At 53.4% G+C, this 13025-nt stretch overlaps 5 protein-coding genes across 5 annotated transcripts; 3 read left to right on the plus strand and 2 right to left on the minus strand.

Moving 5' to 3' along the window:
- Nucleotides 1–7: 7 nt before the first annotated feature.
- On the minus strand, nt 8–1708 carry TrAtP1_003353 (uncharacterized protein; the record flags this gene model as incomplete). Its single annotated transcript, XM_066111846.1, has 1 exon — nt 8–1708. One exon carries the CDS (start codon nt 1706–1708, stop codon nt 8–10), a length of 1701 nt encoding a protein of 566 aa, XP_065967925.1.
- Nucleotides 1709–3421: 1713 nt separating this feature from the next.
- Nucleotides 3422–3907, plus strand: TrAtP1_003354 (uncharacterized protein; the record flags this gene model as incomplete). The annotated part of the gene is made up of 1 exon (XM_066111847.1): nt 3422–3907. The coding sequence occupies one exon, from the start codon at nt 3422–3424 to the stop codon at nt 3905–3907; it is 486 nt and encodes a 161-aa protein (XP_065967926.1).
- Nucleotides 3908–5225: 1318 nt separating this feature from the next.
- On the minus strand, nt 5226–6068 carry TrAtP1_003355 (uncharacterized protein; the record flags this gene model as incomplete). Its single annotated transcript, XM_066111848.1, has 1 exon — nt 5226–6068. The coding sequence occupies one exon, from the start codon at nt 6066–6068 to the stop codon at nt 5226–5228; it is 843 nt and encodes a 280-aa protein (XP_065967927.1).
- A 4711-nt stretch (nt 6069–10779) lies between these two features.
- TrAtP1_003356 (uncharacterized protein) lies at nt 10780–11082 on the plus strand (the record flags this gene model as incomplete). Its single annotated transcript, XM_066111849.1, has 1 exon — nt 10780–11082. One exon carries the CDS (start codon nt 10780–10782, stop codon nt 11080–11082), a length of 303 nt encoding a protein of 100 aa, XP_065967928.1.
- A 1110-nt stretch (nt 11083–12192) lies between these two features.
- TrAtP1_003357 (uncharacterized protein) lies at nt 12193–12546 on the plus strand (the record flags this gene model as incomplete). Its single annotated transcript, XM_066111850.1, has 1 exon — nt 12193–12546. One exon carries the CDS (start codon nt 12193–12195, stop codon nt 12544–12546), a length of 354 nt encoding a protein of 117 aa, XP_065967929.1.
- Between the last annotated feature and the right edge of the window lie 479 nt (nt 12547–13025).

A 13025-nucleotide genomic window follows, 5' to 3' on the forward strand; every position in this document is an offset into this window, starting at 1 on the left:
ACCATCGTTAGGCGTAAAGTTGACAAAGCCCAGCCCATCGCCGCCCCCGCCTCCCAAACTTATGCCGCCGCCAGTATTGCCCCCCCAACACGTCTCTCGATCGGCGCTTGCGGACCCCTCCCGGTGTGTTGGGCGCGGACCCGGGTCCCCGGCCGGGGGTGCTGCGGACGGAGGAGATGGACCCTGTGGAGCTGTGTCGGGACTGGTTGCGCATCTGAGAGTGCGCTTGCGTGGGGGAGGCCGAGGCCGAGGGGCCCCGAGTTCTGCGCATGGGGGACGAAGACATGTTGCGATGTCGAGTCCCAGAGGAGGGTGCTCGCGGAGGCCGACTACCGCGCTCTGCCCCTGGGATAGGAGGTGGCGGCGGTAGATATGTCTGCGCGGAGAGCGCAATGTCGTTGACAGCCCCTTGTTGAGAGGGGTGTTGCTGAGGCATGTGAATCATGAGACCAGTCGCACTTGCGTCTGGTAAGGGTCCATATTCGTAGGGCAGCTCGCCATGCTGAGAGTGCATTGCTTGGTTAACGCTGGCGTTCATGCTGAACTCCCACCAGCGCGGGTCTTGGCCTGTCACGTACTCTGGGCCGCCCCATGGCTCTGGCGCTGTGGGAGTCGTCAATGGGTGCTGCCATCCGCCTTGTTGCTGATGCTGCTGCTGCTGCTGCTGTGGCATCGGTGAGGTCCCATCGACGGTAGCTGTGGATGCCAACATGCTTGGAGTCCCCTGATACAGCTGCTGCTCGCTCTTGATGCGACGGGTAGAACCACGCACTGCCGTAGGACCCATGCCGCCATCATTAAAATATTGCATATTTGGAGAAGGATATGCCCTCGGCTGCTGCTCAGCAAAGGGGTCATCGGAGAAGCTAGTAGCATAGGCCGATGGGTTGGGTTCATATGCCAGGGGCGATGGACTCTCGTGTGAGACGCTGCCCATTCTGGGCTGAGTAAAGGAGTGCATTCGTTGCGGGCGAGGGTGGATGGCCATGGGAGGATGCTCGAGTGTAGGAGATGCTGTCCTCTGAACAGACATGAATTGCTCAACAGACAGCTGTTGCTGAACAGGCAGCTGTTGCCGCTCCTGTTGCTGTTCCTTTCTGTTCCTCCGTCCCAGAGTAGTAGTCGCCTTGCGGAGAGAGGATGATAATGCCGCAACGAACTTTGGCCTCTTGGTATTGTTGGGTGGCGTGGAGGTCGATGTAGGTGGGACAGAAGAAACATTCTTTTGCGGCGAGCGAAGGGAGATGTCTTCGAGGCGATGCAGGTCATTATCCGACATGGATTTGCGGCCCAGATATCCATGCTGATGATGAGTTCCGCCTGTAGCCGGATCGGAGGTATCGCCGAAAACAAGCTCAGCCATATCTTGGCTATCATTTCCATGGCTATCATTTCCATGGCTTGCCGCGGATGAAGCATTCCCCAGACGAGAGCTTGTGGCAAAGTAATCGAATTCATCTCCGGACGAGACGACCGAAGAGGCAGTGAGCATCGCTGCAGGGTTGATGAAGAACGCATCCGGATTGCCGTTGCTGCGGTCATTGTTGATGGGAGTTTCAGGGGCCTCATCTCCATCCAGATTCAGGAACTCTCCGAAAAAATCTGCCGCGTCAGTCTGACCGCCATCTTGGTGGCCCAGTCGGTACGTGGCGGGTTCCCTCTCGACGGCAGACTCTAATCGAAACTCAGTCCTCCCCCAGAAAGCCATCGAAAGTACAGTTTGGTGGCAAGCCCCTCTCAGATTCGGGAGTGGCTGATTCGTAATGATGGACCGACAGATGCGGCTAGTATCCAGGTTCGTTTTGATTACAGTGATGAGAGATAAGAGAGTAATGACGCGTTTTGTATGGAGCAGTCAGTATTCGCCGGATCCGACGATATAAACACATAAAGTTTGAAAAAAGAAAAAAGTTTAAAATGAGAGAGGCGAAGTAGAAAAAAGAGTGTGGAGATGCGTCTTGGAGACAAGGGAAAAGAGAAGAAAAGAAAAGAAAAGAGGAAAAGAGAGAGATGGAGAGGACATCAACCGAATGTCCAACCTCAAGACTCAAGCACGGAGCACAACTAGAATCATCAACCAAATAGCTCGTCTATATTAACGCAGCCATATTGCTCACTCACCAATTGTATACTCCGGAAAGATACCACAGCAACCAAAGCTTTCCGTTCCTTGCTGGACTTTCCGTATACGGAAAAGGAATGCGCGGGGCCGTGGCGACGCATTCCATTGCCGCTTCCCCAGCTGTATCTCGAGGCTTGGGATAGGCCCAGCCGTCAAGGGCTATCCCACTAGCTGCTGTCAAAAGTGAAGCTAAGCTGGAAAGACGATGGGGCAATGGATAATAAGACAAAGAAGGTCCTATCTCAATCTCGTTGCGATCGGGGCGTCAGAACCTCATCGCATAGGTACATGTAGCTGGTGGGCAGGCCGTGCTTTGGCGCAGGCGTGATCTGCCCACATGGCAGTAGAAAGTGAGCACTCGCTCAGATCAATTGTTGGACAGAGACTCGAACTTGCTCCCGAGAGATGAAAGGCGAGTGACAGTAAACAAGATGAAACGAAGCGCTGCTGCATGGCACTGGCCACCCTGCATATCGTGAGCCTTGATGGCAGCTAATGCGAGGCACCGAGCGGCTTCCCCATCTCTGCCCTGCTTTCAGATCAACAACTGCCGATCAGGCCCTTTGGCTCGGCGCGGTTGCAGCCAGTTCTTTGAGTCGTTCTCCGCAGGTGGCAATCTCTCAATCGTCTGACCTCGCTCAGCTCCAACAGGAGCCAGGCCTTTCGTCCATGACCGCGGTTCCGGGGGTGCAATGTCTCAGCAACGAATGTCATTGCCAAGTCAACGGCCGCTGCTCAGGGAGAAGCCATCCGGGCACCATGAGGCTGGGCGGGGCCAAGGTGGTCAGGTTGACTCTTTCTTTGTGTGGACAAAGGGCGAGCTGCGAACGGTCCCCTGGGCACGAAGGGAGGATGTCTCTGAGGAGCAAGAGGACTCGCAGTCGTGGCCATTAATCGACGCTCGGTTCCGCGGTTTTCCGAATCTAGCTTGTTCCAAGTCAGCATCCGGACACTTGTGTCGGCCCATCTTAGCCTATTCTTGATGCATGAAGACTCTGGCACAGGGGTCACTCGACCCTCGTAGCCAGGGGTGATGCATCATATAAAGAGACTTGGTGGTAGTACTGTAGGGCGAACAAGAAGAAGGATAGTAAAAGGCTAGGAAATATCCCAGTCAACGTACGACTCAGCACGTGGCGAACTGGGAAAGCAATATCCCTCCCGGAGAGGATCCGAAGCCAGAACGATGATGGCACCATGATCGAGCCCGTGCTTCTTTGAGGTTACTGTACATGGCCGGCCCGTTGACCGGTCTCGCAAGTTCCATTATCCGAGTTGGAGAGCAGGCATTTTTGGGAAATGTCGTCAAAGGAGAGGCGAGAGGCGATGACAAAGGAATGTCTGATGGTGGTCTATGGCGATGGACATGTTGGATTCGAGCACCTATCAGAAGAGCACCTGTTGATGCATGGCCAGCATCCCAATGATTGGACAATCGTAGCCATGGTGGAGTTTCATGCGGCCAAGAAAGAGCATCGGAATTTGCACATCGAGATTGAACAAAATCGAAAAGACGCCGCAGCACAAGAATTTGATGAGATCAGTGGTCACGGCCACGTACGTTTCCAGCCCAGTGGCAAAATCCACACCAAGCTCCAGCCCAGTCCGGCTTCAGCTTCAGCTTCTTCTACCCCCGGGACGACGCGCTCACCGCCTCCTCGTAGCGCCCGTTTAGCGCCCGCGCCACCCAATCGGCGCCGGTACCAGAAAACAAGCAACGACTGGAGCGCCCATATCGCTGGAAAGCCGCTGGAGACCTTGGCCAGGATCCCTCCCCCCCTATAAGCCCAAATCCACTTGAACCGGTCCCGAGTCCAAGCTGGCGGTATCGCATCGCCATCGCCGCATGAAAGATGGTCAGATTGGCGCCCAGTTTTTTTTTTTTTATTCTTTTGGGCTTACTTGGATTGGTTTCGCTGTCCATGATGATGGCTGTTTTGCTGCAGCAGGGTGGAAACGCAGTAATACCACGTGGACTGCTTGCACCGGAGCACATGTAGTGCTACGTGTTTGTGCATGTCTATATGCACATGCACTCCATACAAATACATACGTATGCTGTAGACAGCGTTGTGCAAGTGGGGGAAATGAGGAGAATGGAAATGAAGACATAATCACAGAGCTTGACGCCTCGCGTGCACAATCATGATGTGATGTCGAGGTCTCTGCTTACAGTAGACGCATACTGTACGTGCATACTGTGCACACACAAGCGAGGTCGCGCCACAGGCTGTAGAAGGGCCGTTTGCTTCTAGAAAGTATAACACGTTTGCTCCTATGGGGTATACTAAAAGGTACTACCAAAGTACTAGGCATTGCTTATTTATTTTTTTGCTTCTCGATTTTCTTGATGAATATTCTAGTGCTGTCCTGCCCGTCCGTCCCGCGGTGGAAACTCGCCGGTTCCCCCACGCATCAAAACAGCGAGTCAGGTTCCATGTCCCGAAAAAAAAACCCAAATATTGCTCCCAGCCAGTCCCAGAAACACCCCCAGCCTGCATGGCCGGGGAAAAAAACGCCGTTGTACCCATTCCTTTTTACCAAAAGATGCATCCAGATGGGTCCCTCCCCCCTCTTTCCCATGTTACGCCATCTTCCTTTCCCAAGTGTTGCTCCATCCATTCCCCTTTTTCTTCTCCCATGGCTGTGGTAACACGGGCAAGGCGATGCCACCACGTCCAGGGGAGGGAGGGAAAAAAAATAGAGTGGGTAGGAAATAAATAAAAAAGCAGGGGACAAAGAAACAAAAACAAGAGTAAAATCGGAAAACGCCGGTGTAGATAGTGTATAACACGTGTCGAACGTCGATGTCATTTTTTTTCTTCTTTGGACTCCCGCTAGAAAATGTGCAGTAAATAAGAACAATTTGAGAAGTGAATATGTATGTAGTATGTGTAGCTGGCCTGCGCCAGAAAGTCCCGTGTACAAAATGCAGATTGATGTGATGTCGAGTCCCCTCCCAAAATGAAAAACGCCGCGTAATGTCGTGTCTAAATCGTTTGTTTGTGCCAGCCGTGGCAGAGAGCAGGAATATATAGTAGGTAGTTGAAGGGTGAATAAAGGATAGTGGATGTGCAGATCAGCTCAAGGTAGAGTGGGAGAGCTACTGCATAGAAGCGTGTGCTGTTGCTGCTTCCTCGACAGCAGCCATGGCATTCAGCTGGCTCGACTCGCCGGTGGGTTCTCTCGAGGTGCGGAGTCTGTGTTCCTTCTTCTTGTGCGACCTCTTGCGCATGCGAGGCACGTTGCGCACGAGTTTGGGGCAGCGCATGGCCGCCTCGGCAGAGGTGGTGAAGCTGAGCAGTCCTTGGCTCCTCAGCGTGCCGGCGAGCTTCTCGCCCAGCCAGGGATACTCGTCCGGTCCTTCGCTGTAGCCCTCATCGGCCTCGGCGTCGTCTGCCTGTACGGCAGCCTCAATCTCAATGGCTGGCGCCAGGTTTGGGCTGCTGGACGACTGGGCCGGGCTGATGGCGGGCTGGGCGTCGGCCTGCATCCGGGCAAGGACTCTGGAGGCGACCTCGGGGTCGATGGTAGTCTCTGGGGCAATTGGCGAGACATGGGGAAGTGACAGTGACAGGAAGCGCCGCGACGGGCGAGTGCGCTGCGCCGAGGGTGGCACAGGCATGGACGGGGAGGCGTCGTCGAGATCCATCTCCATGGGCATGTCGTTCAGGCTGTCCAACGCGGCATTGTCGCCAAAGGCTGACGTTGGGCGGGATTGGTGTTGCTGCAGCAGCGTCTGGCGGCTCATGCGGCGCGAGAGCACCTCCATGGCGAGGCTGCTGCGGCTTCGATAGTGTCGCTCGCGGGCCCTGGGCCGGGGCATCGAGGCCTGCTCCAGGGCGGAATCGGCGTCATCAATGGGCAGAGCGCCCTCCATGGGCGGCAGCTGAGGCAGTATCATGTCGCCCGCGTCAGCGAAGCTCGAGGTGTCCTGGCGCTGCATTGTGGTGTCGTCGTCGTCGTCCCGTCTACTGGAAATAAGAGCTGAGGGGTCGCCGCATAACAAGTCATTCGCAGGCGGGTGTCAATTATCTCTGCAGGGGCGGTTCTGTTGGTTGGATTCCAGCTCGTTGGCGGGCGTGTTCTGTGGTGTTGAAAGTGCTGCTGCGCGTTACAATATCAAGGCGGTGGCAGCAGTGGGTGGTGATGTGTGAGGTCAATCTTGTCGAAAGGCAGGGAGGCCAAAAGGATGTGTCGGAGCTTTTTCTCTTCTCTCTTTTCTCTTCTTCTTTTTTTTTCCCGTCCGAGTCGAAGAGGAGGAGCGGGTACCAGTATATATGAGCCGGAGATGGGGGGAAATGCCATTTAGAAGGCCCCAGCATCATTCGAACCCGGTCAGCAGCAGCAGCCACCAGAACTTCATGTTACCGAGACACTGTGCGCTGGGCCTGCTAGCAGCTGCCAGGCCTCCCCAGCAGCACCGCTGTCTGCTGGAGATGGACCGGAGCCGGTGCCAGGCGCCACAGGGCATGGCAGGGCAGCCCTGGATAGCGCCTACACAAGTATATACAAGCGTGTACAAGGGCCTCTGGGGAGCTGGCAACGCGCCGCCCACGCCAGTTGGCAGGTCCCGACCCCCCGGCCCTCGATCCCGAGAGATGGGATGGCACGAAGAGGAGCGAGAGGAGCAAGAGGTACGTCAACGGCGCTGCACACTGTGGGAAGCGAGACGGCCGCCGTCCGTAGCGCTGGGAGCCTATAAGCTGCCAGACAGGTGAGCCAAGCTAGCGGCGTTAACCACGGCGGCGGTACAGCTCCAGACGCCACAAGCACTAGCCAGCTAGAGGGCGTTAGCATCAAGGAATATGGCATGAATTCGCGTGCTGGTGCCCAGCCATCTCCGCTCATAGGGCGGCTCCAGCTGCAGCAACGCCGTCACCATTCAGGCATTTGTGATTCCATGTGAGAATCACTCAAGGCCAGGCGGGGGAGGCGTCTACCGCGCATCTACTGCCCTTTGTACATGTATATACCACCTACCTACCTACCTACATCCTGCTACGAGCACCAACGTCGCAGCTCGCGCCGAAAAGGTGCACCAGAACCACAAAATCATGTCGATGCATCCAAGCAAGGGAGCCCTCGTTTTGGGGGTTGCTCTCCCAGCAATCGGGGCCAGCAAATAGAACAACACCTTCCAGCACCCTTAATTCCAGCAGCAGACAAGGACCAGGCCGCGGGCCGCCTCACGCGCATCCGAGCCAGAACAGGCGAATGAACAGCACCCCCCCGCCAGAGATCCCAAAGCAGCCAAGCACAGCACACAGCACTGCAAACCTCTGCAAAGCTCAGCAGCGTCTCCAGCGAGCGTATTTCCATAAAATTGATCAGTCAGTCAGTCAGTCGTTCAAGTGCTCACCCGGGCTTGCTATTCATGGCACCACCTGCACGGAGTAACTGGTTTAGGACACTAGAATACATATACGTGGTTTGTGGTACAGTAGGTATTCAGTGTTGAATTGCGGCCTTGTGCCCGCAAATGCTCAAGTTTGCATTTGGTGATGATGATGCTTCGGACATTGCAAACCATCGGACTGCCTGGTTCACTGCTGTTTTGGAAGCTGCTGGTCCAGCACACCTGATAACATGAAATGAGGGGACATGGTGATGATTTGCCCAGCACGAAGCACGGCGATTGGCGCATTTACGCATTTACGCACAAGCCACGCAGCCTGAGATGGCATCAGATCCATTGGCTCAACAGTGCTCATATGGGGATCTGGATGCCAGCTGGTACTGCTTATGCCTACTTTTGTGCCTTTTCACGAGTTGCAACTGGAGACGAAGCATTGAATCAGCGACGCTCAGAGGAGACTGCATGTAGATACTGCGTTAGCTACGGTACATATGTACACCCACTTGGGCACAGAAACCCTCCGAATGCTTGTACACCCTGTATCGCTTGTACAGTCCCGTCGTCCAGAGAATCAAATAGTATTAGATAAGATAGGCTCTCCGTAGACATTCTCCTAGCGCCCCGTACGCGACCTTGCACCCAATTCGACTATTCTCGAGCCGACGCTTGCTCACCCATGTAGAATTTCCTCCTCTGGACAATGGTTTCCGATGCCTCCAATATTAGCAGATAGTCGCTCCCGGAAGCGAAACGCTCAGCAAAAGCGAAACGCTCAGCTATACAGCGGTACTGTACAGTGCAGTACAGAGGGCAAAGCGCCAAAGCCCCAGCGTCAATCCTAGGGCGAGGGCGCTGAGAGGCCAGTGCGGCATGACTAAGGCGCCCGCTGCCCGCCCGCACAGACGCTAAGCCAAGAGCTGGCCAAGCGCCCCGACCATTGACCCAAAACGGGAATTCGACTAGTCGTTTAGCGCGTGCCGCTAGTCCCCGCTAGCGTCTTCCGCTTGCTTTTCCAGCAGCCGGTACGTCGCCCTGGTCACTTTTATCCCATTTCGCCTTTTTGAAGCCAAAACTCTCCACCAAAGCGGGCGTCAACCCTGACCGTGCCAACGGCGCAGACTTCCCTTTTCTATGCTGGACGCCGTTGACGACAGGCCACTTTGCTATTGGCACTCGTACGGAGCAATAAGAGCCATTATGCACAATTAGCTCTGCTCTGCTCTGCTCCCCGGAGCTTGTGGACGGACATTGGTACTGTATGGACAAATACCGAGCACGCCGTCATCAAAGCCATGGAATGCGTGCATATATACCGCAGGTTGCTGACGGCATATCTATACATCTACATCTAGGTACTATAACTTCGCGCGAACATGACCCCTAGCAGAGCTTTCTATACTCTATACCGCTGGACACCAGGCAGTTGGATCTGGGGCCATCTGTATTCCATCAGCCCGTCCGTCCACTCACGATTTCATTCTTGGCCCCGGAGTCAAAATCTGAGCACAAGTAGGAACTACTACTATAGCAGTTTAGACATGCCAGGGCAGCGATTGACAGGCCCCTCCCATGGAAACGACTCGTGTCCTACTTGCAAAACCCAAGCGCTCGGTCCACGGGAGAGGGTTCCGATATCAAGGAGGCCATGGCTGTTTGGCGTATATACTCGCACATACTTGTACTGTAGGCAGCCTGCGGCTTCGTAAAGCGATCGGTGACGGGGGCCACATGGCATGGGGATGCCGCAAGAATGCCGCAAAGGAGCTGTTGGTGGCTGGCTGGGGTGCACCGTAGGCGAAGGACGACACACGCGCACTATGTAAAAATAGTAGACACTCAACTGACACCTGACCTCGTTCCTATTTGCCCAGCTCTGCTCAGCTCAGCTGTGGCGGCTTCATACAAGCGAACGTCGCATTACCCAATTTCGCACCGAGCGTGTTCGAATTCCCCCCCCGCGACATGAGGATGTGCAAAATATCCAGAGTAGGCCGTTGCTCATACAAGTACGTGTGTTTGGTGGTAGATACTCCCGGCGTACGGCCGATGAACCATGTGGAACTGAGGTGATTATTAAACCAGGGAGAATCTTCTTGTAGGCAGCAACATTCAAGTCGGGCTACGGAAATCCTTCCAGGTCACGTCTCTTGATATCATACAGTAGACACCAGATAGAAACCTGTTTGTACTTTACGGGCGCAGTACTCGCAATACCGCTCAGAGCACATGCTCTTGTAGTACAAGTATCCTGCTGAGAGCAATCTATCTGCTACCAGCAGCGAACCCGCAACCAGGTCTTCACGTGTGCTCCAAGACTCCACGCTGCACGCTCTTTAGCTGCCTATACCCTTTTGCATCTTGACCAGCTGGGGCGCCTCGTGTCGCAGGCTCAATGCGGCCGTAGCCTGCTCCCCTAATTGTATGGCATCGACGAAATGAGCTTCTCGCGCTTCGGTTTTACATCTAGTGCAGCACGACAAAGAACGTGGCATTGCTTCCCCTAGACGCATTGACAGTCGATGAGTTTGATCTCCCGTCGATGTCATCGAAGGGGCACAAGTACAATTTCAGGGGGGGTTCACCAGCTGGGATTATACTCGTACTGTAGCACTTGCGGGCACTTTTACGATACCATACTAGCACCTGGCTCGAGCGCTTTTGTGTCAGACAGGACCGACAAAGACGATGGAAGCACCAAAAACATGGGCCCTGCCATTTCGCAGTGGCTCTGAGCCCAGCTCTCTGGGATGGCGCCCCCAAGTGAGATGGACAGCAGGGACAGAGCAAGGTGAAGAGCCGAGAGGGCGCCATGACCCCTTGCACACCGGATCTTCTTCCCCCAGAACCCATGCCAATCTTACAGAAGAGGACACCCCTGGTTGGAGATGGCAGCTGTCGTACGAGTAATGTTGGCTCTGTATTAGACGCCAATGCCAGAAACCACGTCAGGGGGCCATACAGGTGCTTTGCGGAATTCGGATTGTCGCTTTGTAGAGGTGCCGCTTGGCGTTGTCATGATAGTATCAGCTACAATACCATTTCTTAATTTAAAAGACAAAGAGACACAAGAAGCAAACATTGAAAGCAATGAAAACGGCCATGGCCTAACAGTGGCAAATTCAATGCAGCATCCTATATCAAGTGCATAAGGATCATCGTTCTCGTCTTACAAATTCCATCTAGAAACCTTGGAACCGCTCACATGTAACATTAAAAAAACACGGAAGATTCCGCATCGACCCCGTTCTTCGCTCCCGGGAAAGCGGTTCGACCCAAACAACTGCCTCTGTTGCCACAGATGACTACTGCCTGCATTGAGATTTGTTGCCCGCCAGTGAGAGCTGCGGATGGCCCTATCCACATTCCCTCTTTAGCACATGTGATAATTTCCCATTTTGACTTTTTGCGAGAAAGAGTGTGTGTGTGTGTGAGATCCGGCATTGGTGCTGACATTTGGATGGATCCAAGGGGGCCCCATCACATGAAAAAGAGAAAAAAAGTGCCGGCGGAGATTTTAATCGTTTCTTTCAAGTTTCCCAATTATTTCTTATTATTCTTCTCCGCCTTTTCTCTTAAATCACATGTGTCCGTCCCTTTGTAAATCTCGCTAATATGAAATGCTCGCAAAAGTGATTGTATATAATGAGTCGAAACATTTCATCGCCATTGCCACTACCAAAAAACGCACGGCTCAGAAAAGACCAAGCTCCCAATTTGGCAATTTGTTGGAAACAAAAAAAAATTAAAGTTGGCCGCTCGGTTGATCCAGCTCCAAATCCGGCCTTTTTAATAATAGACCCTGGAAGACGTACGGTAAACGTGCACAAACTGCCTCGTTCGCTGCAGGGTTTCCATGATGCCAGCAGTCGTACCTGTCTAGAGCAATTCGTGCATGGGCATGCCGTAGTACGAGCATATTATTCTAGCCCGATCTTTGTACAGGATAGTAATATGCCTACCTGTTGGCCGGAACGCATCTTTCCCCTGCCAAAGAGCTTCCCGTCTGCGGTCCGTCTATCCGCTGTCAGGGGGATCTCTGGGCTGATGTAAAAGAAGCATCATGGCCCTATGCTTCGCTCAGCAGTCATACTCCGAAGCACTGGAACCGGCTTATACCCAGTTCCAGCGGATTTAGAAAAAGTCCTGATATACCGCAGGCTTGCAGCAGTTGATTTCAAAGCCTTTGAGCACCTTTGGCAATGCTAATTCCGCCGTATTGCCTTGCACAACTGGCTAGCGGAGTTTGTCCTCCAAAGTGCTCTGTAATCCAATAATATTCTCGATGCATATGATGCTTTGGTTAATACAGTACGTATACTTATAAACAGAATGGGAGTTCCACTGGCCATTTTGCGAGGCACAGCAGCATGGTAAAAGTCCGATTATCCACGGAATTCCATATAATTCCGATTATCCACGGAAGTATGAGACTCTGACCCATCAACCACTAACCTGGAGTAAACACATGCAGGCGCTCTTCTACTCTCTTCTTTTTACAAAACACCTCTCTATACTCGCAATCTGTATCAAAACTCATCTCTGGGGAAATGTAACCCCTCCCCGCTACCCGTCTTGAATCAGATCCAACTTCTGCCAACTCGGTACCAGTATCTTGGGTTTCCCTTCAACCAACAACCAACAACTTCTCCCGAGTCATTGGGGTGTTTCTTTTTTTTTCCCAGATTCAAAAGCAGAAACTCCGGGTTTCGAGATGGCCCTATACCAAAGACAGAGATCCCGCGGCAATCCCTCCCGCCAGTCCCGCCTGTGTCACGGCGAGTATTTAATCCACAAACCAGAACTAACTAAACGGGCAATGCTCGCCCTGCCCCTTGTCACACCTCATGAAGTGGGCACCGCCCGGGGAACAGATCGAAAAGAGGAAAAGACTCTCTGTCTCTCTCCCTTGCATGTCCAGGGTGCCCCCTCCCTGGTCGAAAAAGAAAAGCTGTTAGTCAGCCCTGTGATGTTCAGAACGCAGCTTGAGAGTAGCGGCACCACTTCCCGTAACCCTGGACCCTGGCCACCACGCCGCTGCCATGCCGCAGTTGATATCCCTTGGTAGACTAGCAAAAAGAAACAAGGTACACGTGTAGAGCTCGTACTGTAGCCAACGTTACCTATGCTACGGGGCTCGTCTCTAGCGTACATGTTCCGGGTTGTTTGAAAGGATATGACTGCCATTCAAGATCCTCGACCAGTGTTTCAACGAGGACGAAAGAGCCATCCTAAGCCCCTATCACCAGACATCACATAGCACAAGTACATAGTAACACCGATGACTTGACCCTTCTTCTGTTGCCTTTTGGGCACCGCCTACTTACATTGGCTGCCTATGACAATCACATGGAGCAACCAAAGCGACCCTCCCCTACGCTCCCTCCTGCCCATCATCTGTCTCATAAGGATGCAGTAAAAAAAAAAAAAAGGGCTATACGTACAGTAGCAGGATTTCCAGCGGGTAGTCTCTCCCGGATAACACTGTTGCAGGAGAATTTCTCCGAGACAAATTGGATACCGAAACAGCCCCAATGCGGCAAGTGG

Source organism: Trichoderma atroviride, chromosome 2 (genome assembly GCF_020647795.1).
Source record: "Trichoderma atroviride chromosome 2, complete sequence".
NCBI lineage: Eukaryota > Fungi > Ascomycota > Sordariomycetes > Hypocreales > Hypocreaceae > Trichoderma > Trichoderma atroviride.